Source organism: Pseudopipra pipra, chromosome 2, assembly GCF_036250125.1.
Source record: "Pseudopipra pipra isolate bDixPip1 chromosome 2, bDixPip1.hap1, whole genome shotgun sequence".
Classification (NCBI taxonomy): Eukaryota; Metazoa; Chordata; class Aves; order Passeriformes; family Pipridae; genus Pseudopipra; species Pseudopipra pipra.
Genome location: NC_087550.1, coordinates 11,925,616 through 11,950,305, shown reverse-complemented (window position 1 = coordinate 11,950,305; position 24,690 = coordinate 11,925,616). Strand labels below are relative to the sequence as shown.

General features: G+C 37.9%; 1 protein-coding gene across 8 annotated transcripts in view; it reads right to left on the bottom strand.

Annotated features, from left to right (window-relative positions):
- The window catches only part of LOC135409019 (uncharacterized), a 382,762-nt gene that overhangs the window by 221,894 nt on the left and 136,178 nt on the right, over positions 1-24,690 (bottom strand). For 7 of the 8 annotated variants that reach the window (XR_010427982.1, XR_010427981.1, XR_010427983.1 and 4 more), the window contains one exon: positions 12,133-12,189. The exons of the other annotated variant lie outside the window; for it this stretch is intronic. Coding sequence is in view for 4 of the 7 variants with exons in the window: in XM_064643989.1 (XP_064500059.1) it covers positions 12,133-12,189 (57 nt within the window). In the remaining 3 variants the exon portion in view is untranslated. The remainder of the gene's footprint in view (positions 1-12,132; positions 12,190-24,690) is intronic. 8 annotated transcript variants of the gene reach the window in all.

Here is a 24,690-nt window from a genome sequence, read left to right as displayed (position 1 = left end):
TCTTTTGATGCAAAGATAATATTTCTAGCCCAACAGTTCACGATGATCTCCTTTTTAGCTCCCTGGTGACCTCCTAGGGCAAGGCCTCGCTGATGAGGATCTCCAGAGGGGTCTGAGCTGACAGTCTGCTGCTTTGGACCAAGCACAACTCTGTTATTTCACAAGTTTCCCGTCCTGTTAGGGAGTTACAAGTGTACAAATGCCTTTATCTATGTGCTGTTTTGGTCTGTTACCACATTCTCAGTCTGCCACCAGAGACTCTCTCAGCAAATGTTTGTTTTATTTAAAATTTTATTTACAATAACTCCAAAAAAATAAAAGAAGAGCTGTGCCAACTGGATGCTCAGACTGCTTGTAACACTAGTCCATGGTCAGCTATATGTCCTTTCCCACCTATGTTTAATTATAATTTAAATTACATTTAGGTCTGTGTGTTTTCACATCGTTAAATTCAGTTGCCTTTCATGAAAACAACTCATCAAAATCATACAAACAAATGAGAATTCCCTTTTCTTTCTGCATTATGACCTTCTTGTCAATGAAAGGAAGGAGGGAAAGAACCTTACTTTGGTTATAAAATTTCTTGATTTTTCACCTAATGTCCTACTCTTTTAATGGTTCCTCATTTTTCTTTATGATGTACTTTGTCAGCCAGTCTTCATTTTGGTTTTGCAAAGTGGGAATTCCATATAAATAATAATAATAATAAAGACCATTCTGGAACAAGATAATGATATCTCCAGTATATACCAGTGGTTAAAGCAAAACACAATAAAAAAGATAAGGCATTTATTTGTAGAGACTTAATAGTGTGCTGATGTTAGAGCCTAAAGCATAACCATGTTGTCTTTGCAAACACACCTTTCAAATAATTCTACTGACTCCCATTGCACTGCATCTCTGCTGAGCTGAACTAAATCACAAAATTTTAAAGATTATTCAGAAATCAAAATACTAAACTTCAGTAAGCAACATAACCTTCCTGGAAGACTTGAAAGCCCTAAAAAACCCAACAAACAAATGAGTTTTCTCTCAAATTGTCATCTGATATCATATTCAACTATCACTTCTAAGAAGATTCTCAAAATGAAACCTATAGCAAAGTTAATGAAATCCACTGACTCCAAAGGAATTTTGAACAATATTTATGTACAGAGAACATTCAGACAGTGTATCCAAGTTTAAATGTCAATACAGTACCCACAAGAAGAGAAAGTGTTCATTGAAACATTTCATAAATTAAAAAAATTACATTACATGTTAATTATCAGATATGTATATGCATATACTTATAGGCTATTTTCTGGTGTTCAACTTTGTAACCTCAAAGTAGCTTCAAAATATAAGGTTTTGCTATTTGATATGTAGACTCATATATATATATAATATATAATATATACACATATTTTACTATGAAAGCACATTAAAAAACAAACAAACAAACAAAAAATCCTGAATGGTAAATCTTGGTTTATGTTCTCAGTACAAAACAGTCTTTAGAGGACAATACATAATTTATAATCTGAACAGACATTGTTCAATGCCCAGAAAGGACAATTATCATTGCCTAAGTGGCCTTTCAGCACTTCTTTTTGGTCTTATTACTCTAGGTTTTATCTCCTTTACTGAAGGTACTTAAAACTTCACATGCTATTATTAATTTCTGAAGGGTTGTTTCTTTGGCAAATATTATCCTATCCAAGCACTCCACAAACCTTCACTGAAGAACACAACACACACCTACAGGAGACCATTGTGTGGAAAAAGCACCATTCATATAATTTCAGTTTAACTGGCAGAAAATTATCAAAACTACTTTATTTTGGGCACCAAAACCAAACCTCTCACAGACTGATGTTTTTCAAACTACCTATTTCTGTACATTCAAAACTACTCATCCCCCTTGTTTTCTTTTGCTGGAGTTGCAAGAATTCCCAGATGCTGCCCTGGATGGTACAAGTATCTCCCTTAAGTACTCTGGAAATAAGGAACAAATGGGGCTCATCTGAGCAGGAGTGTGTATATACAGCATATATGTGACCTGAGTGGTGTGACAGGCACAGGAAGAGGACCCAGTCCTGACCTACCAGTCACCTCTCCTAAAATAGATTATTTTCTTCCTGGGGGATAAGTACAGGAATGATCCAAACAAGGGACATGTGCTGCCACGCTGTTGGATCTAAGATGTGAAGCAGTAGCTGGTATTGAGGGATCCAGACTCTCCTCCCATCCCCATCCCCCTCTTGAACAGATGCACATGCACCTGTGAATCCAACACGTCAGGCACACTCAAAACATTGTGTCTAACTAGTTCTAATTCCTTAGAAACTCCATTCCAGAGAACTACTACACTTGCTCCAAAATGAGGGCAGAAGATTTTAAAACTCCTTAACAAAACAACAAAAGGCAGAAGGGAAAGTAAAGCTTGCATGTTTTAAATGTTCATCTAGGCTATTCTCATTCTGAGCACCATTAAGTTGTTAAGTAATCTGAAGGAAAGTAAAAGCTCAGAAAAATGAGAGTATAGGCCTTTCCATAACATAACCTGGATAAAAGATGTTACAAACCTGCTTCTGTGCAGCAATTTGAAAGCAGCACATAAATGAAATACTGATTTGAAGCATAAAGATCATTCTAGATTTAAATGCAAAACTAAAAATCAGGTAAAGTTAAAATCAATCCTTTAAAATTAATAGATATAAAAAATATAGGGATTATATAAGTATGCTGCATTACTATAGCTCCTCAATTTCCTCATTACTGCAGCATCATCAGTTCTCTGTTGTCCAAGGTAAAAGCAGGCTGGATTCCCCTGAAACTGGGAGACTGGAGAGGGAGAGCAGGGAAGTGAAATGAAGCAGAGGCAATACAGCTAGTTTTAGAGAGAATACAAGACCAAGGTGTAGCTCCACACAGCTGGATGTGATGCATCCCTCCCAGCACAGTGCTGCCCTGGAGGGCCAGGAACCCACCTCAGAGTTCAAACACTCTGCCAGTGTGGGGTCAGTGCTGTGCTCGAGTTATTGAGTGCTCATGTGCTGTTAAAGGAGTGCAGAGAAAAGGCTTTGCACTGAAGTCTGATCCCCTGGAGTTTACCAGCTCTAGCCCAGTGCTGCCTCTCAGTGCTTCCATGTTTGCAAAACCTGACTTAATAACACCTTTTGGAAATGGAGCAGGAGGAAGTGATAGCGACTGCCAATAGATTCACTGTGGGTTTGGGACAGTTGACACCAAGTCCAAACTGATAATAGCTGTTGGACTTGCCTCTGCATCTATTTTCTGCATTCCTCATCCAGGAAAATGGATTCAGGGAGGTTCAAATTAGGTCTGCATGGAGCATGTTTGGTTCATACAGAGTTTATGCATGAAAGTAGCTAATCTGTTTGTGGATTAAAGATGGTTTTAACCACATTAATGTAGCACTGAGATCTAAGGTAGAAAAACATGGGCCCAAGCTGGTTCTGCACTTGTGTCGTGATTAATCCAAAAACTGAATGACAACAAAATACTGAATCATAACTGTAGCTCAGTTGTCCATCTTGTCTACTCACTGCAAAAGATATTAATTGTTGTAGCTGATCAAGTTAAGTTATACATAAATTAAGCTCATTGATGTTTCCTTGTTATCAGCCAGGACTAAATTCGAAGACAGGATGTGTCAGCTTTTTTGCAGATCATTTGTGCACCCCTCTCTAAATGGAAGGACAACACACTAGGAAAAGGAATACCAACATGCTGGCATGTTATTGAAACTGATTTTCCCCAAAACTTAATCTAACCCCATCTGAAGGAAACATCATGTCAGCTTACATGTCAGCTCCTTGAATTCAACTAACCTGAATAAGTTTTGAAGTTCCCTCAGTATATAGGAGTAAGAACAGCATGAAACATACAAAAGTTTGTTTTACTTGAGATATTTGTTCAAGAGAAGCCAAAATTGCTTAGTGTCCTAGACTGAATTACTTTTCTACCCCAGAGAGAGGGTGTTCCCTCTAAACTAGATGACGGCACAAGAATTTCAGAAAGTATTGTTTGCATTTTACTGATCTTCAGATTGCTAACACACAAGATTTTAAAATAAAGCACTGGTAGTCTGAAAGTTATAAGATATTTAAATTGTTTTGCTTTAAAAAACAACAGAGCACCATTAAAATTATTTAGTATTCTATAAGAGGTATAGTCTTTTTACTGCCTTTAGCACTGGGCTATCAAAGTACCCTCAGCAGTCTAATAAAAGCTAGAAGTGGTGTCTGCCATAGTTGGATCATTTCCTCTTTCCCTAAGGGGGAAACTAAGTCTAAAATATAAATGTCTTGATAAGGTTCCTTTTATTTTATTATTTTAATAAATGCATACATGTACTTCTATGTTTGTGTCAGAGACACAGCTATGTAAAAGAATTGTGCCTTGTACTTGAATTTCCATAGGAAGTGGCTCACACCATCCCAAACAGTCCTTAGAAAGGCTCAGGAGACAAGCTTTATAAAGCATCTAAAAATTTCCAGTGTTCATAAACTGAATTCATTATAGTGATTGTCTACCTCAAAATTAGGTCAATTTTTTAAAACTCACATTCATTCATCATCTTCAAGATAAGAACTATGATCTTGTACTGAAATCTCTATTCTTTGGGAATATCTTGTATCTAGAAGTCTAGGTTTCATATCAAGGAACCACAGAATAAATGAGCTTGGAAGGGATGTCGAAGTCACAGAATCATAGAATGGCCTGAGTTGGAAGGAACCCTAAAGGTCACCTAGTGCCAATGGCCCTGCCATGGACAGGGACACCTTCTACCAGACCACATTTCTCAGAGCTCTACCCAGCCTGCCTTGGAGACTTCAAGGAATGGGGCAGCCACACCTTTTCTGTGAAACCTGTTCCAGTACCTCACCACTCTTACAGTAAAGGATTTTTTCCTCATATCTAATCTAAACCTACTCTCTTCTAGTTTGAAGCCATTCCCCCTTGTCCTGTCACCACAGACTCTTGTAAAAACCATCTTCCTTGTAGGCTCCCTTCAGGTACTGGAAGGCTACAATCAGGTCATCCCAAAGTCTTTTCTTTTCCAGGCTGAACAACCCCAATTCTCTCAGTCTTTCCTCATAGCAGAGGTGCCTCATCCATCTAATCAACTTGGTAGCCTCCTCTGGACTCGCTCCAACAGGTCCATGTCCTTGCTGTGCTGGGGACCCCAGAGCTGGAGGCAGCACTGCAGGTGGGGTCTCACCAGAGCAGAGCAGAGGGGCAGAATCCCCTCCCTCCCCTGCTGCCCACACTGCTTTGGATGCAGCCCAGGACATGGGAGGTGTCTGGGCTCCCAGTGCACATGGCTGGGTCATGTCCAGCCTCTCACCCACCAGCACCCCCAAGTCCTTCTCAGCAGGGCTGCTCTGGATCTGTTCATACTCCAGCCTGGATTGGTACTGGGGGTTGCCCTGACCCAGGTGCAGCACCTTGGACTTGGTCTTGTGAAACCTCATGACATTTCCATGGGCCCACTTCTTGAGCTTACCCAGGTCCCTCTAGGTGGCATCAAGTCCTTCAGGTGTGTCAACCACACCCCTCAGCTTGGTGGCATCTGCAAATTTGCTGGGAGTGCACTCAATCCCTTTATTTATGACTACGCCATTAATGAAGATCTAAGAATCATCTAATCTGATTCCCTGCTGAAGCAGGTCTAAGAGCAGGTTTTGCAGTAGCTTGTCTAGTCATGTCCTGGACATTTTCAAGATTGGAGATTTAAATATCAAACAGAAATATCACATCTCTCAGAGTGCTCCTGGAGAGGAATATCCGCATGCTCATAGAATTTCAACACTAGCTGTGATCACTATGGTGCTCAGTTCTGATTTCCTTCATAATGAACTCAAAGAGCTGGATTCACTCATTTCTGTATCAACTCATTGAGTAAGGACATGTGTATAATAAGTTTTGATTTAAAGAGGTGAAATTTGAGGTGCTGCAATGCATTCCATACTCAAATGAATAATTCATATCGTATAACACCTATAACTGTATCCCACCTGAACGGACATTCTAGAAGATGGTCATTTTTGGTTCAGAAGATACATCCTTCTAACCTTGTCTTGTATTATTTCATCTTTCACTACAAAAGCTTCTCTTACAGTTCAGTTATTCTAAGCACAGAGACTAATTACTTCCTAGCTATCAAACTGTTTATTAATCCCAGCGGATTATAAATAAATATGTCAAGCTATATGGGAACAAGAGAAAAGGAGGAAAGAGAGAGAAAAATGAAAAAAATACACTGGCAGACAAAAAGAAAAATATATTCCAGAAATCTTGCATCTCAGTGCCACCAGGATTTCGAAGAATGCTTCACTGCTGGTCATTTTACCAGCAGTAGTGAAAATAGAAAGCAGCCAGTTTTGTAATCAAGAACAAATCAGCTTAGGTGCTTCTATCAACAGCACGAAGTGAACTTTATGTTGAGTTGAAGGATGGAAGAAAGAATCAGGGCTTATTTTCCTTCTGAAAGCTGTTCCACTTTTCTGTCTTGTGCTAACTGGACCAAGTTAGAGAGAGATCTTTGCACTGGATAGTTCAGGCTGTGGGCTTGAGTTCGAAGCACTTACATAATATGTGGTCATGTATCCCCCACCACTCTAACCATTAAACCGTTCCAGTACGAGTCTTACTGTGCGAAAACTGTCTGTCTCCTTGAAAAACAATTAGGCAATTACATTGCAAAGTCATGAAAAAGTACTTCCTCTAAAACCTATGAAGAAATCAGACACCTGCATGTGCAATGTAGTCTTAAAAGCAGAATGACAGGATTACAAGGTTAATGGTTTTCCTTTTGACAGATGTTATCTGGGCAGGATTCTGGCTCCTAGAGAGTTCAGAAAAAGGAGAAAGACAAAATACAAACAAAAAAACTACAACAGGCAGCAAAAACCAACCAAGTGAAAAAGAATTTTAAACAAAATAAACAAGAATTATGAGAGATGAGAAGTATCTTTTTCTGAAACCACACTTAACTCATTCAGAAACATCCAAGAGATGCACATAAAGTCAATATCATTAGGTTTTTTGCTTAATAAGATTCAAGGATGAAAGAATTCATGAAATCATAAGGCCTCTTCACATGTGGATTTGTAACCAGAATTTACTTTCAGATATGAGAGCAAGAAGAATGTGGCTTGCCTACAACCTGGGCTTGACCCATCACTTTGTAAATGTGTAAACCAATAATCTCCTCATAAGATGCTCTGTATAAGACAGGAATGAAAAACCCACCTATAAATGAAGCAGAACCCCAAATCTTATCAAACAGATGAGCTCCTGCAATTCAAGTTAGTTGTCTAGAATGTAACATGCAGTCAGATAAGCACTCAGCAAGACTCTGATGTCACTGTTGATGGCCAGTAAGGAGCCAAAGAAACAATATTCTGTAAACTACAGCATCAGAAAGCCCACCAAAGCAAGGGTCTCTCCCCGCAAAAAAAAAAAGAAGACAACAGAGAGGATGTCATTAGAACAATACACATGCTGTAATAAAGTATAGGGTGGCAGCACTTAGTTATCCCTTTAAAGAGGAATCTAATACTACTCTGCCACTGATTCTTGCTTTTCCAATTCAGCACAAGGCATGATGTTCACGAGTGCCTGAAGCAAGTCTCCTCAGTGACCTGAAATCAGCAGGACTCAGAATCCAGGGATCTCAGCTCCACTCAAATCTTGTGTCTTGTGTTCATCACTAATCACGTGCCGCTGAGGGCCCAGAGACTGTCGAGGAACAACGCTGAAGCCATGTATGCCTCCTGTAGCCTTACCTTGGCCAGCCTCAGCTCTGGCACAGTGGCAGCTGGGATGCCATTGGAGACTAATCATGCAGCTGGAGGGCTTTGGATTTGACCAATCCAAATTGGGGATCCGATTACACCACTACGCATCCCAAGGCACTCTTGGATCTCCCTAACTTTTCCTTGACTCAGCATGAGAAGATGCCAGTTAAAGATACATTTTTGATACAAACCTAATAGTAGAGAAAATGCAATTTATTCTGCATATCAAAAGCAAAGGATCACTTCTACCGCTCTCCACCAAAAGAAAGCACAGCATATGACAAGCACAAAAGAAATTTAATATTTGTACACAAAGCAGACCTAATCTTATTTGGAGTCTTCAGACACCACACCAATGAAATAAGAACAAATTCTGGACACTATTATTATCCTCACATGGTTACTGAGCAACTTCTTACTAAAGATAGACACCTGACACTGTCTCCCACAACTGAATCTTGCTTCACTTACCACTTTGCCTATCATTCACTGCACAGGTACATCTAACATAAGAGTGTTAGCTCCTTGAGAAAACCCGAATAATTTAGTGTGTGTAAAATGCCCCACAGACTCCCCTAATGCACCACTCATGCAAATCCATTCCTATTGGGCTGATCCTTCAGGAATCAGACAATAGTTAACACAAGCACATGTCAAGATTCGAGGAGGAGCAAACTTAGTGCAGCAAAGAGAAAACGTAAGCAAGGAATGGAGGCATAAGGTAGAAACTGCACAGATATTTTTGCAGCAATAATTAGTGGTCATCTCTAACACAGAGTCCAGAGGAGGCCACCAAGTTGATTAGAGGGATGGAACACCTCTCCTTTGAGGAAAGGCTGAGAGAATTGAGATTGTTCAGCCTGGAAAAGAAAAGGCTTTGAGGTGATCTAATTTTGGTGTGCAGTACCTGAAGGGAGCCAACAAGAAAGATGGAGAGGGACTATTTACAAGGGTCTAAGGTGACAGGACAAGAGGGAATGGCTTCAAACAGAAAGAGACTTGGGTTAGATCACATATTAGCAAGAAGTTCTTTGCTTTGAGGGTGGGGTAAAGCACCGGCACAGGTTGCCCAGAGAAGCTGAGGATGCCCCATCCCTGGAAGTGTTCAAGAGCAAGTTGGATGAGACTTTGAGCAACCTGGTCTAGTGGAAGGTGTCCCTGCCCATGGCACAGGGATTGGAACTAAGTTCCTTCCAACTCAGGCCATTCTATGATTCTATTATATGATGATAGGAAGTGCTACATGAAACACTGCACAAACTGCAAGATCTCCAGCTGTACAAAGTACAAAGAAATATTCTGAGGACAGTTCTATACATGATTCTCTATGTTAAACCAGACCAGAAGTGTGGGTGCACTGGCACTACCACAGCACATATTTCACATCTCTGTCTGCTCTGCCTCTTATGTCTTCCTTATTTTCTTTCCTACATTTCCCTACCCTTAATTAATCTCCAATTCAGTAGGTCATTCTGTATGACTGAATATTTGAAATCAGCAACCAAATGCTCATATTAAATATATCTATATCGATGTCTGTATAGGTGTGTGTATATATACACATATACAGAGGCATGCACAGTATTCACACACACACAGAGAACATAATCCTAACAGAATTGCTTCCAACTATTGGGATATAACACTACTTTGCCCACCAGATGGCAGTAACTTCAACTTAATACAACCAGACACCACATGCACAGCAAACAATGGCATTCCTTATATTTGGGATTTTCCTTAAGACGGAACGCTGGGTTTTTGAACATGAAGAGTGGTGCTATTCCAGTTTCCTTCTATTTAATGACAAGCTGTAGGATGAAGTGTTGTACTACCAGCTAAGTTCAACACTGATCAGTGTATCCTATAAAGTTGTTTCGATTTTTTTTTTAAACAGATATCATTTCATAGGGGTTTTTTTCAGTATACTGTAATTTTATCAAATTTGAGAAGTGCAGGTGTTATTCCCAGTCATTGTCTTTTTTCCAAGAATAATTTCCAGACAGAAATAAATGAGTAACTTTCAATTGCATAATAAACAGACTTTTACAGTACATGCTAACAGTTAAAAAGACTAAAGGACTCCAAAAAAGGGGGGAAATGGAAAAAACCTTGTGCATAATTGCTTGACAAAAATATGCAGTGTGCAGATTTCTTAAGGTAACATCTACTGCAAAAATATTGCAGGCAGTACATACTATATTACATACAGGCTAAATCGCCTTTAATGTGGGAGCTGACAATTGCTCCTACTGGTAAAAGCAAGAAAGTTTTCTCAACACAGTCCAGGCATCATAAAATAATGTAGTCTAGTGGATGGGGACTGCTCTGTAGGATATCCAGCTATAGAAGCAACTAATCATTGATTCTAGCCAAAAGATTATTGTTCCTCTTTTTATTTCTTTAACTTCTCCCATTTTTTAAAAGAAATTTTCCAGAACAAAATGTCCTATATTATAAAAAGAGGACTTCACTCCTATGCTATTAATATTAGTATTCAGAATTATTAACTGGGTTTTTATGCATCTCTATTCTGACTGCAAAGATAATATCAAAAGTGCACATTCTTATTAATAAAACACACTCATCTTCCAATAAATTTGTGACAAAATACACAGTCTGTTTGGACAGCTGGCTTCCACCATCCTACAGGCAGGGATTCAAGATCCTTTCTTAGTTTCATGATCTCTTTTTCAGCAGAAAGACAAAGTAGAGCAAAATTTTCTCCAGATATACAAAACAGATAAGTATGGTAATGTTAAAAAAAGACCAAGAAAATAATGCAAAAAAATTATCCAGGCTTTATGGATAAGGAGAAGATTGAGGGAAAACAACGATGGCAAAAAAGAAACCGGTCTCAGACACACACCAAAAAAAATGAAAAAAAGAAACCAAGACCTTAACAAAAGATTTGCAATAAAAGGAGGAAACATAAGCAGGAGGGTAAGAAAATACGATTGTGAAGCCTTTGGGAAGAGAGAGAAGGAAAGCCTAAGTGTGGCTATCAGGCCTGGCTTTAGGAATGCCACTGTATGCAAAAAGCTAGGCCTCTGCCACCTGCTCCAGCTGAAATAGGCTGGTGAAATACTGTTTTTCAAGAACACAGCGATATGCCTGCTTTCTACTGATTAAACATTAAGCAGCCAGGCAGACTTGTTTTTCACACTTACGGCTAATATTCGTAAATATTTCACTTTTAATAGCCAGCTCCTCTAAATAAACCAAAAAGGTAAAACGCATTCACATGGATGTGTACTAGACCACCAGCAGCCCAAATTAGTGTCATTTTAACTGATGATAATCTCTAGATATAGTATAATTCAAAAGACTTTTTCATAAACTTTTCATTATGGCTTGATATTCTTCTGAGATCGCACATTCACATCGGCTGGGAGTATGAGCAGAACCTACCATAAAACTCATCCCTAACATCTGAAGGGAGAGGAAAAGTAAAGGTATCAAAGAATTTTGAGTATGAGCCTGTACAAAATGGTTTGAACTGGAAAATGCAAACCTGTGTGAACAGCCATGCACTCAAAATCCATCCTTAGATCAGAAAGAGAAACCAAGTGAGTCATTGTTGAAGGGAACAGAGTAAAGCACAGGGGTCTACCGTTCAACACAAGGGCCCAGCATAAAAAGTTTAGCACAACCCCATGATGTTCAAAGCGCTGGTGAAGTAGGAGTGACAGGCAACTGCTTTTTCCTCCAACTGCAGTATCAGTAGTAATCCTACAGTCACATTTAGGAAAATTCTGTATATTTTGAAAAGGATATGGGGAAAAAATACAGGTAAAGGAAGAGCCACAACTACTGGATACTGGGCAATGTGTTATGGCGAAATTTTTAAGAGATATCAGATCTATTTTAGCTGAATTGAACAAATATGTAGCAGTGATTACAGGAAAAAAATACCATCTATGGCTCAAAGCTAAAGCTGGTCAAATTTAAATCAGGTGAAAGAAACAAATTCTGATAGTTTGTTTCAGGAATTAAGCATTCTTGCTATAAAGATAAATAGCGATTAAATAAATAATTTCCTGCTTCAAAGACAAAATACAAGGGAGTGACAGCACAAAATGTGAAAACTTATGAGTTTAAACTACATGGCCCAATGGTACATTCTGATTTGAAACACAGCCCTGTGCTGTGAGGAGGACCATGACTGAGCTCCTTGGGAGCCATTTCAAACACAGAGGGAGTGTCTCCTCCCCACCCTGGGAAAGCCACCATGGGATGGAGAACCTCAGCACTGCCCATGGCCCCATGTGCACTGGGTGACTGGGATTCTGAAACTTTGGGTAATGGCCTCAGGGCTTACCTGCAGCTCATGAAGTGGCAAACACAGTCCTGCTGAGACAGAATGGCAGCTGCACACCTAGAAAAGATGCAGGGCATCAGAACAAGGATACAGGACTCACTCGATAAACTAGTTGAGTTTCACCCGCTATTTTAAAATTAACCCCGTTTCAAAGAAAGACATAATGTTATCTCCCAGAATTACAAAATATAAAGACAAAAAAGAGGAATCTTTTTTTTTCAAGGCTTGATGAACTTCAGCATGTTAAAAAAATTACGGGAATTGTCATATATCAACAGCTGAAGCAAAAAAATAAGGTGGTACCATGACATCTGTCTTGCAGAGCCCACAGCCTTTCAGCACATCACAAACTGGGGGCACTCTTGCTGGCTGGACACTTGGTTGCGTACTGACCTATGCCAGCTAATTAAAGTCATGATTTTATGACTTTTATTTCATGCCAACCAGCTTGAATTTATGCACAAAACTTATAATTTTTCTCATTTGTGCTAACTTCTTCACAGCAGACACAAAGTTGTGTTTAGCAGAATATTTAGGGAAAGTATTAATCTACAATCACATGTCTAGCACAGCAAATACAATACCAAGGGAAAACACGTGTAGCAGAAGCACTATGCTGGGAAAATGTATTTAGCTTGCACAGTAAGAAGTGCTTTGAGTTGTTTGTTATCAACAGATCACATACAGTGCTTTCCTTTCATTAACATGGAGTTTTTCAAGGAGAGGGATAAGTTAGCAAACTTGTTACACTCAGCAAAAGCACAAGATTTTTAAACGAGGAACCCTTCAGTTTCTCAGAGCTCAATTAGTATTAATTACAAGTTTAAAGAAGCACCACAACATATTCACATTGATAGTATAGGCATATCTACAGCATAATTACTGTCACTTCAATAAGTGCAGTCATGCATGTTCATCCCCTTCTAGGATCAAAGTGGTGGCATTTCAAGTCCAGGCTCCTGCTATCAGAGGCAACCGTGTTTCCCATTCCTTTCATAAATGTATCATTTTCCACCTTGCAAACAGTTAGACGTGTGTGGAAAAACAAAACCTGACCACCTTCTTGGGAGACTCCTTCAGAACTGCTTTGATGGCTGGAAATCTTCTAACTTCCAGTCTGATTTTCTGCCAATTATTTCTGCCCCAGCTCTGTTCTTCAGATTAAATAATTGTTCTCCTTAACTCACAGTTGTCCTCTCCACACAGCATACCCTTTTCTCTTGGCCTTTATTTTACTCAAGGGAAATAAAGGTTTCAGTATCCTCACAATAACCACCTTTCCCTTCCCCCTATTTGTTTTACTCTCATTTCTCTGTTTGTTACACCTAAGTTCATGCTTCCCATACCTGGGCACCCTGAATGCTTGGCAGTATTCCTGGGGAGGCTGTTGTGGTGCCTCTCATGGAGGCATTAATAATTTTATTTCATTACCTGAGAGGTCTAACTTGGTACATTTTTAACTGGCATAAACCTCATCTATGGACATATCAGATCATTGGGACCACAGTCATTTTGGATTAAATTCATCTTATCTAGTTTTAAGCAGCATCTCTGAGCTAGTCACTGCAGGCCATCTCAGAATTAGAGAGACATTTCACAGCATGATTCATCTGACCTGCTTTCAGAGATTCTGACTGGGTGAAATCTGTTGTGTCCTAGAAATACTCTTCACTGACCATGTCTAAACAAATACCTCAGTTGGAGAGATCTATACTGAACTCACTGAACAGCTTATTTTGTTGTTTTTTAATATAATCCTTCATTTCCTTTTTAAAAATCTTGAGATATCAGATAATAGCAGAAGCAATCCTAACCACATATATAACTAAGTTTTCAGACTGCCATCCTATTTATATTCCTTGCACTCTCCCAGTTGTGAAGTTTTCTCTGGATTATTCATTGATGGCACTTTTGAACGGCATATTGAAAATGGCTCTTCTAGTAGGCCTTTAAAACCCACAGTAACTAAAGGTGGCACAATTTCCTCTCAAAAATCAAGAAGTGCTTGTGTAATGACTTGACAGAATTATCATTTGACAATTGTTATTCTAGTCTGGCATATGAGCAACAGCTACTTTAGGAAATCAGATTGTAGTAACATTCAGCAGCGAAAACAAAATGCTGAATTTTGATAAAATAAAAGGATGTAGACTTGGGGAAGTAGGTGGATGCTTTTTGTCAATCCATCTCTATCAAAGCTCCTAAACTACATCTTCTAAGCAAGATGCTTGGAAAATCTCAACAGTAAAAGTTAAACATTAAAATCAAACAAACAGGTGCAAATATGTATTTCTATCATCTTCTGCAATGGAATAATTACAGAATTTTGCTTCACAAAGAACAAATTAAAATCAGAAGGAATTTGATACTCTCCCTCACCTCCATAGACAAATCAATGTAGTTACTGTACTATATAGTTTCACAGTGGATTCATATTTAAAAATTTACTGCTTTTGAATCTTAAGAATTTACCTTAAATCCTCCAAATATGAGCTATAAAATGGGAAAAGTGTAACCACTCTACCACTGTTTCTTTGCTTTGAGAGGGAAATGCTAGTAGAGATAAATAAGTTTATCCCAGGTTTTGCAGCAAGTAGCAGGCTGCTACTTGGATATTTTGAGAGTTTTGATTTGGCTAGTACACAGTCATGAAGGTTTTCTTCACGTCTCACCAATCCTGTTTACATACAAGCATTTGAACAATTCTTCATGTGACACAAGTGTTCAGACAAAATTCCTTATGAGAGGGGATAACGGGCGAAAGTTTTCATCCAAACCCAAACTAAATACAAATTACAGAATATCTGGAAGATTGCTGAACACGGGCATGAACAATTCAAAACTGAGTTATTTACCATAGCAGAACTAACTATGAGTACTTGTAATCCTACTTGGTGCTCAGAAACCAAAACTCAGAATAAATCTCAGAAAGGTGAAGATCTAACAACTTCATTCCTCAGACCAAAATACCAAAAGGATTAACTTCCAGATAGTTCAGGTTAAAGGAAAAATTCATGGACAGGAGGTCCATGAACAGATACTGAAGGGTAAGGCAGGGATGTCCCATCCAATACCACTAATCCAAAAAAGATGGATGTCAAGAGAGTACAAGGGAAAAGGATCCCTGAAAGCAGAGAGGCACATGTGCTATCCCCCAATTGAATGCCCTGTTAGCACTGTCACAAAATAAGCATCAAGGTAGATGGACCATTAGTCTGGCCCACAAGAGTATTTCTTGAATTATCTTGTTCCGTGAATAAAAACCAAACAGACTTTGGTAGCACCTTAGGAAAACTCAAATAAAATTGTGGGGGGAAAATGTCAATTTAAAATTGTTTAACAGTACAGCCTAAAATTGAGATCACCTAGTCAGAAATAATAAGTGAAGAAATACCATTAGTGTTCTCACACAACACATACTCAGACCCAAAATCCCTGCCACAGCAGGATCAAAGGGATGTCATCTCAGAGAAATATGATTTTTTTCAGGATGTTATTCCAGCTACATTTTAAATGTCAGACTATCAACCATCTTGCCCCTCATAAACCAAACATGATCAGATTTTTCATTCTCTATGGAAATTCTACTTTCTTAGGCCAGAATTCTGATAAACGTTCTTGGCAGCAGCATTTGTTAAGCATATATGCTGACCTTTTCAAAGTTCCCCTTTTTAAAAAATTAGTGTTCTTGTTTATCATTTTGCTATGTATTCTTTCAAATACTGCTAAGAACAAACTTTGGATGCTCGCTCGAGTTTGCAAAGTTCCCTACTCATGAGCGTACAAGCATTACAAGACTTGTCATTCTTTCTTGTCAGTGAAGTATAAATTCCAGAGCTCTTCAACCAATGCAAACACGGGAAATTTCCATCCTTCTTTCTGAAACAGGATGTAATAATTCTACCAAAGGCATATATGTATATAAAATAGCCAATATTTACCCTGAGAACTCCCTCTTTCATGACTAACTATTTGGGAGAAATCAAATATAAAAAAAAAAAGTAGTCATTTCCCAGACAACACAACATTTTAAAACCAAGACCAACAGTAGGTTAGACATGCTCTGATCCTGTTTGATTTTTTTTGTTGCTGGAGCACTTCCCTACGAAGACAGGCTGAGAAAGTTGGGGTTGTCAGGCCTGGAGGAGAGAAGTCTCCGGGGACACTTACTGGGGCCTTTTAATATTGAAGGGGTTTGTAAGAGAGGTGTAGAGGGACTTTTTACAAGGGCCTGTAATGACAGGGCAAGGAATAATGGCTTCAAGCTAAAAGAAGATAGATTTAGGTAAGATATTAGGGAGAAATTCTTCACTATGAGTGTGGTGAGACACTGGAACAAGTTACTCAGATCAGCTGTGGCTGCCCCATCCCTGGAAGTGTTTAAGGCCAGGTTGGACAGGGCTTGGAGCAACCTGGTCTAGTGAAAGGTGTTCCTGCCCATGTCAGGGGGTTTGGAACTAGATGATCTTTAAAGTCCCTTCCAAACCAAACTATTCTATGATTCTATTACAGTTTGGCAAGACCAGACCTTAGCAGCAAATATTTTAGCCCTCCAGCATATCACAACGATTGTGATCTTAACTTAGCCAGGGTCTACACAAGAACAAAGCTCTTATTGCTGTTGTTCTGCAGGTCTCTATTAGAAAGCTACAAGAAATATCAGGTTATTTCAGATTAACATTATTTAAGCAATGCTAAAGCTTTCCTTCTTGTGAACAGAATACAAGCATTAAAGGGACTTCTACTTATCAATATCAGAGGCTCATAAAATGGCAGTATAGAAAAGAACCTTATACACTTGAGATGCTCCTGGAATCAGACTAATTTTCATTTCAAAACATCATAGAACTATGAGTGAGAAAATGTGCCTTTCTGGTCATTTGACTCAGAGTGCATGCTGCATCTGTTATTTATTTTCAATGCATTTGGAAGGAGACTTCAATAAGAGGCAATTTAATCAGACTTTCTAAGGCTTTTTGTGGTGGGGATTATAGACTAAGAAGAATATTCAAGAGCCAGAGAGACTTAATTTGTTTAGTATCTTAAATCGAAGTTGATGCAGTTAGTCATTCCCAAGTTTATAACAAACAAATCCACCTACAGTACCAAAAGCAAACAACTGCAACTGTTACTGGCTTAACTGATCTATCAGGCCTCTTGCTTTTGAGGAGGAAAGCCTATAGACTTTCACATGATACCAAAAGTCAAACAACACACTTTTAAGTTTTGATGATTCTTTGCTACATGGGTTTCTCCAAGTCCTTGCTTTAAGCAAGTCCACAGTCAGGTTTGAATATTCATTGTCATTAAGGAAATTTAGAAAAGGATGATCCTGGAGAAAAAAAAAACAAAAAACCAAAGGATTTTTGGTGGGGATTAACCTGGCAGCACTTTTAAAAACCTTGAGTTAAAAAGGTGTCTTTTCATCAAGTTTCAGACAACTGTAATTCATCCTGTATCCCCAGGCTAAACCTTGGGGTTCTTCTGGGTTTTGCTGCCTTTGCTTTATCCAGTAGATTATTAGGATGTGCACCTCAACAAACTACTGTCCTTAAAGTTCTGGCTTACAACATTGCTGCATATCATTATAAAGTGCCAGAGTATACATTGCTTAAAGATGGCACCAAACTGCAGAACCCGAATCTTCACTGAACAAGAGGATCACGGGTTTTTTTGTTCTGGTTTGGTATATTATGACAGAGCTGACACTTTTTTTGAAGAATCTTACCTGGGTGACTCAAATTATGAGACTTTTGGTGAAATAAAACCTTTTTCTCAGTTGCTGAAGTTTTCATAGGCTAGATGTTCTGCATTGGTTCAGCTACCTTAACAGATTTCCGTAACTCCTGGCTTTTCTTCAGGTAAGGAAAAATGGAGGGAAGAAAGGGTAGATAAATCATGCTGGTAAGATTGGTACCTCCCATAATTCAAGGGAGTGATTCAGTGTAAAATTCCTGTAAAGTAAACTGATGACACAGTGAACCTTGCCTCCAGCATACTGCATTAAAACTTTGTCTACCTCTCTTGTAAAAACAAAGGATTTCATTCTGAAGACAACAGGGGTATGAATTGCATCGATTATGAAGGAAATTGCACCTTATAATCCTTGCTATGCAAACCACAGAACTCCCCATCATCCAGAAGGCATCTTCAGTATTAAAAAAAGCTCTCTTTCTCCCTGTTCTCAAAATCAGTGATGTAGTCCCTTGGTTCAGAGAAGCTGAATTGGCTTCTGTATCACAATGGAGGTTAGAAAACAGTGGTGCTTCCTGAGGCCCTTAGAGCCCTAGTATTCAAGAAGAGGTATAAGATGCTTAGATTATTTGCTCCTTCACTTAAATGGATAGTTCAAAGGGGAAAGTAAAGAGAAATATCCGGTTATTAGTCATCACTGGCTGAAATGGAGTAAAAGGCCTCAAACTGGCAGCCTGAACTTTAGCTTGAATGAACCAGGTGCAAAGTTGGCACATAACTCAAGCAACAACTCAGTATAACCCAATGTTTTTTCAGAAGCTCAGTGTTGACGACACAAGAGGGACAGGAGCATGTGTACTTTGGGGCAACACAACAACACATGGTAAAATCCACCCTACAACAACAACAGAACTAAAACTTAATGGTTTCTCAATCATGTTTTCATTGCTCATAGAGATACAACTACTCCCTTCAACACCAAGCCTTACACATCTTTCATTGCAATGCTCTCAGCTCCTTACAGGAGAAGACTAATTATTTCAAGAATGATCATGAACATAATTAATATCAGATCCTCCCCTTGGTACACTGTACAGACTGCTGTGAATCCAGAAATTATTTTCTTATTAATGACATTAAAATGGACAAGAGGGAAGCCTTTTACTTTAAAAATCTTCCTTCTAGTTGCCAAATCTCTCTCTTTTTAAAATTTGTTTATTAAAACCTACTGTGTTATTAGCATGAGAATAATTTCAAGCAGTGCTTGGATACGAAATACAGCAGCACTGTCTTTTGCAGTGTTTATGCCATACATGTAAGACTTGAGTACTTAATATTTTAATTTATTATTGAAGGTAATAAAAATTAAGAGAATTCCACAGCCTAAATAAAGCTGAAGGCACAACACTTCTACATGTTGTATGAATTTCTAAACTGCAGTCAGCATATGAACATGTTTGTCATCATTAACATGCATCTTTAGTTCAGCAGGAACACCACAATGCTGTACTACATCTAACAGCCTACACAAAAGACCAGCAAACAAATTCTTATCTTAAGCGGATGGGACAAGTTAATGGACCTTCTGGAGGAAAGTTACAGTTTGCAATCATGTCAAAGTCTATCTGAAAACTGAATTAATATGCAGGATATAAATTACCCAGAATGAATCTAATTAATCCAGATCATGACTATTTTAAGATAATGGGCTTTCTACTTTTGCTATTAATATTTAATTGCTTATATTGCGTATTTATATTTTCTGTGCATTTTTTTCTTAGATAATTTTGACCCATAACTGTGCAGGGTAGGCCAAAGATTTTTTCCAAAAAAGCCTATTGCTATTTGGAGGCAACTTACTGTTAGTTCACATACTTTCATCTCGAATACACAGTCCTCAGTCTGAAGCTGAATCAAACCAACCTACAGATCAACGAAACTTCAGAATACACCTTGAGAAAATACTGCCCTTGATACACTCATAAATATTAATTACATTTATAGGAACAGCAATACAAATTCTACCAAGTACCACAGGTCCCTGCAGCTATTGAAGAGCAGGAAAAAATAGTGATGGAAATTACCTGTGTAATTATTAGTGCTCCTGGAACTTCGAACTCTGTTCAATAGTTCGCTAGACATTTCCCCCCACTACACCCCCCCATTTTAACAGGAATAGTTGGAATAAAGTTAATCTCATACTGATAATAAAAACACAAATGCTGTAGAGCTTGCAATAGAACAACATACAATAAGTATATAACAGAAGCTACTGGTCCTACAACAAACTCTTTAACAGTAAAATTCTAACAAAATAGGAAGCCATCAAAATTTACAAACTACCACAAACAGTTAAAATGTCACAAAACAGATGTAATAAACACAATTAAAAAAAGCAGGCACACTTATGCCAGAGCAAATACACTGCACATTTTAATTTTTCAAGAGGAAATGTAATACGCCACAGATAAAGGAGTAACAAAGCAAAGAGAGACTAAGTAAAAACATAACAATTCTCAAAGGTTAATGATTACACCACAGGCATATTGTCACTGATCACATTTTTACTACCTATAGCTAGCAGATAATTTCTTTTTTTGCCCCCCAAAGAAGGCAGGACTATTATGTGTTGACTTTTGTGTGCATTATTACTTGTCCTGTCTAGAAGTGCAAATCTCGAAAATTAGCAAAAGGAAGAAAAATAACTGGCAAAATATTGGAATACAAAAGTTATTGCAGAGAGACAGAAATTCATTACTTTCAGACTCTGTCAAACTTATAATAATATGCACTTAGAAAGAAAAGCAAAATCTTATTTTAAATGGCATTTGCTAAAGCTACGCTAACAAAAGGATTTGTGGCCCTGTCACGAAAAAACATTGACCCTTGACCTTTTTTCAGTTTAGAGAAGGAGAATAGCCAGAATCTTGTATATCGAACAAATGTTTGCTCTATATAAACGTTCTCGCAATTTTCTTAGTTTGCTGAAAAAGCGGAGAAAAGAAAAAAAAAAGACAATATAAAAAGAAAAGAAGAAGAAACTGCCCCAAACGAAAGGCTCGATTCAGAAACTGTGCAAGGCTGCTTCTAAACAGTCATGTGACTTTTTTTTTGCTAACAGCCATGTGCTCGCGTATCATTTTACTCTGAAATAACTCTGCGGATTTCAGCTCAACCTGCCTTTGCTTATAATGCATGACATAGCCTGTGAGGGAGCCTGAGAACCGTCCCTCTTCAAAAGCAAGGTTCCCATGCTTGGCCTGTAACCATGGAAGCAGATGCCTTTTTTGCTTACCCCTGCTTACCTCTTTGCAGCCACGAGCTGCTCCCTATTGTTAAAAGGGGTACGCCTTGATTTTTCTTCGTCGTGACTGAACTTGCCTCTTCTTCAAAGGGCACGATGCTGCAGGTCATTGGTCTAGACTGTTTGCACGGTCCAGAGAACAGCCTTGATGTAACCCTTGCTCCGTCTGTGCCACACCACCAGCCGTGCGACTGCAGACTGTAGGGGGACATCGGAGATCTGTATTTGAAAAGAAGTCCGTCCGATTTTGCCATTGTGCCTTTTCAGTCATCGATCGAATGAATATCGAACCTTCTGTCGTTGCATGTGTGAAATAGATAGCTTAGCAAGCACTTTTGTGCCCAAACCTGTGCAGTGGGCCAAACTCTCTTCCTTTATTCACAAGTATTATTGGTTTTTTGTAGTATAGTAATTTCTTAGGAACTTTAATAACGGTGTCCTAATGTTTGACCAGCCTCACAACAGAATCTCTTTGTTGTAATGTGCTTGATTTAGCACTTAATTTTTTTTTTTTTTTTTAAAGGTGCTTTCTCTTTTAGTCATTCCCAGTTGAACATCAGCCCTCTTAAAGTGCAAGGGCGGCTGATTTTGAATCGGTATGAATAGCCCAGAATCATTTCAAAACAAGATACTGACTGGATGTTTGCTGCCATAAGGCTTTAAAAATAACAGGGGAGTGGGGGGGGGAAGAAAAGTGAACTTGGAAAGCTTCCAAGATAAATTCAAAAAGTAAAAAATCCAACAAATACGGCTTTTCTTGTTGTTGTTGTAAAATAGAATAAAGTAGATAGTGTTAAGAAAAGATAGATATTGTAATAGATAAAACAACCTGACAGTGGTGGCTAAATCTCTGAAAGAATCTTCTTTTTTTTTCTCTTGATATAGAAAGACAAATAATTCAGAAAATTAACACCTAGTAACATGGGACCTTGAAAGCACTTTTTGCTCTTCTGTACTATGGCATAAACCTTTCTGATATTCACTGGTCAGCTTATTTTTTTAATATGCATTTAATTAAAAAAAAATATACTGATGAATGTCGACACCATTGCAAGAAATAATGAAAATCATGCTAAACCACTGAGAAAATGTAGCTGAAGTGTTCAGTCGAAGAGTTCAACAGAACTCTAAGAATTTCAGGGGGGAGTGAAGAAAAAGATGCTCTAACACCTTCAATAAAAAAAGCCCGGAATTGTAGCTAACATGGAAAATGATACATTCTTGAAATCAGTCGGTAAGCAAGTTTTTACTCTTCTTTTAACAGAATGGCAAACTCTCTGATCACTACCTGTCAAAAAAACAATAATCTAGTGAAAGCCATCAGCACCTACTCATTGTAAAATGTGCCTGCCTCTACTCTGTCCTAATAAAATCCGGATTGCATCAAAAAGGGCTTATATATTCTTCTGGGTGTTGCTTACCCAGCGTTGTCTGTATATGACATCAGTATATATATTTTTGAGATACTACTATCTCATACTTCAAGGCATACCTATTTTCTCTAATTGCCGCAGGCAAAGGGGAGGTGCACTAAAGAATAAAGAAGGTTATTGTGACAGATGAAACATAATTCACAATGAGTACTCTTTTCATCCAGCCCTAAGTAGCAGAGGATTACTCCAAGCTGAATTTTAGGGGAGTATGTATGATCTGATTTAATAATACGAGGACAGGCCACGAGCTGAAAGGCAATATAAACCAATTATGCTTTTGCTGATTGTTTGTGGGGTTTTGTTGTTGGGGTTTCCCCCCATCCCTTCTCTTTTCTGGAAATAGAAGAAATGTTAACGTGAAGAGGGTCTGAAGAAACATGGGGAAAAGTAAGAAATGCGGAGAAATAAAAGTTGGGATTTTTTGGAATGGATATTGACAAATGCTTATTCTATATTTCTGCTTCATGACACTTAAATGAAATAAGATCATGCCTTTTCTTCAGTATTAATGCGCTGTGGAAGTAGGTAAACTAATTTTGATACACTTACTGAACTTGTCTTGCTTCCGAGAAATTAATACTTGAGTCTTCTAAAAATGCTGTATGATGTCAAGTTTAGATGTAGATAACTGTGATAGTAAAATAACTTTGTGCTAAGTGTGTGTACATTGCTTTTCTGAGTCACTATTTTAATATTTAAACAGTAAGTGAGTAAGCTTGCATGAGTATTTTATATGTTTGTTTCATTATAGCGTGCTTTGGAAAATAATTGCCTAGCACAAATTACTGCATTACATTCGGAAAGGTTTCATCTTTTTAGACTTTCAGTTTTCATACAGCAACTATTTTTCTATGATATAAAATTGCATTCAGAATGCCTGGACATGTGTAGCTAGTTAAACTGAAAAAACTGCTAAGGTGCTTGGCAAAAAACCCCAACAAAACAGTATCTCATTTTCTCTTTAGAAATGTTCTTTTAGACTGACTACTTTTTAAAGTAATAGGTAACTTTTAAAAATTCCGTCTTAATGCAATTGTATTAATCACTGATCTTCTCAAAGAACATTTCTATAAATTTTCTATAATTTAGTATGCAAAATAAAACTATTTTGAGATACATATTCTAAATGTATTATTCTAATCTTCATCTTGTTTGAAAAATCACAAAAGAATCAAACAACTGTGAGTTACATGTTTGCTTTCATATATTTTGGATTTTTTAATTAAACAAAAAACAAAACTGCTTAGCAGTCAGAGTTAATAAAACTGTGCTTCTAACTGAAAATGAATTATTACTGGGGCTTAGTTTATAACTTTGAGATTTTGGACTGAAATATAAAATAAAGATTAATTGGAACAGACTTTCTGTTATTCTGTGCTGCTATATATCAGACCAGCTAAGACGATTCAACAACTTAAGATCAAATGTTCCATAAACAAAATAGCAAGGAAATGGCATAAAAATCAGCATGTGAAATTATTATTATATTTTCTAAACCAGGAAAAGAACACTGAAATTTTGTCTCTCTAGAGGCTGTTACTGAACTATTCTCTTACATAATATGATTTCATGCCATTCTTAAAAGCAAACATAAAACCAATATTAAGTGTTTCATAAACACCATAAGCAATTAAGTGTATTTCAGTGGATGAGCAGGATGCATTAAGCACACCACAGTACTATATTTTAAAGAAAGAATGAGCAGTCAGAAAACGCACGAAGTACAAAAAGAAAACTGCCAGAGTGAAAGCATACATTTTAATATTTTAGTTCGCAACGGGAGCAGCAGCCAAAAGACCGTTCTAACCACCTGACAAACAGCAACAAACAACAGCTCTCGAGTCAAAATATTTATTAGAGTGTCATGTCAATGCACAGCCTAACATATGTGCCAAGGAGAAATTATTCTATTATCTTCAGCTGAGTGAAGCAGTAACAATGAACGTACAGATTTATAAATATATATAGGACTGTGAACGTTCTTTCAAATCATACAACCATTTAGCTTTCACTGATGATTTAAAAAATATATTAAAAAGTGTAAAGTACAAGTTACATTAATTCCTGTGACAATTTTTATCCAAATATTTTTGTTGCCATGACACACTGCACTTGCAATCCATCGTA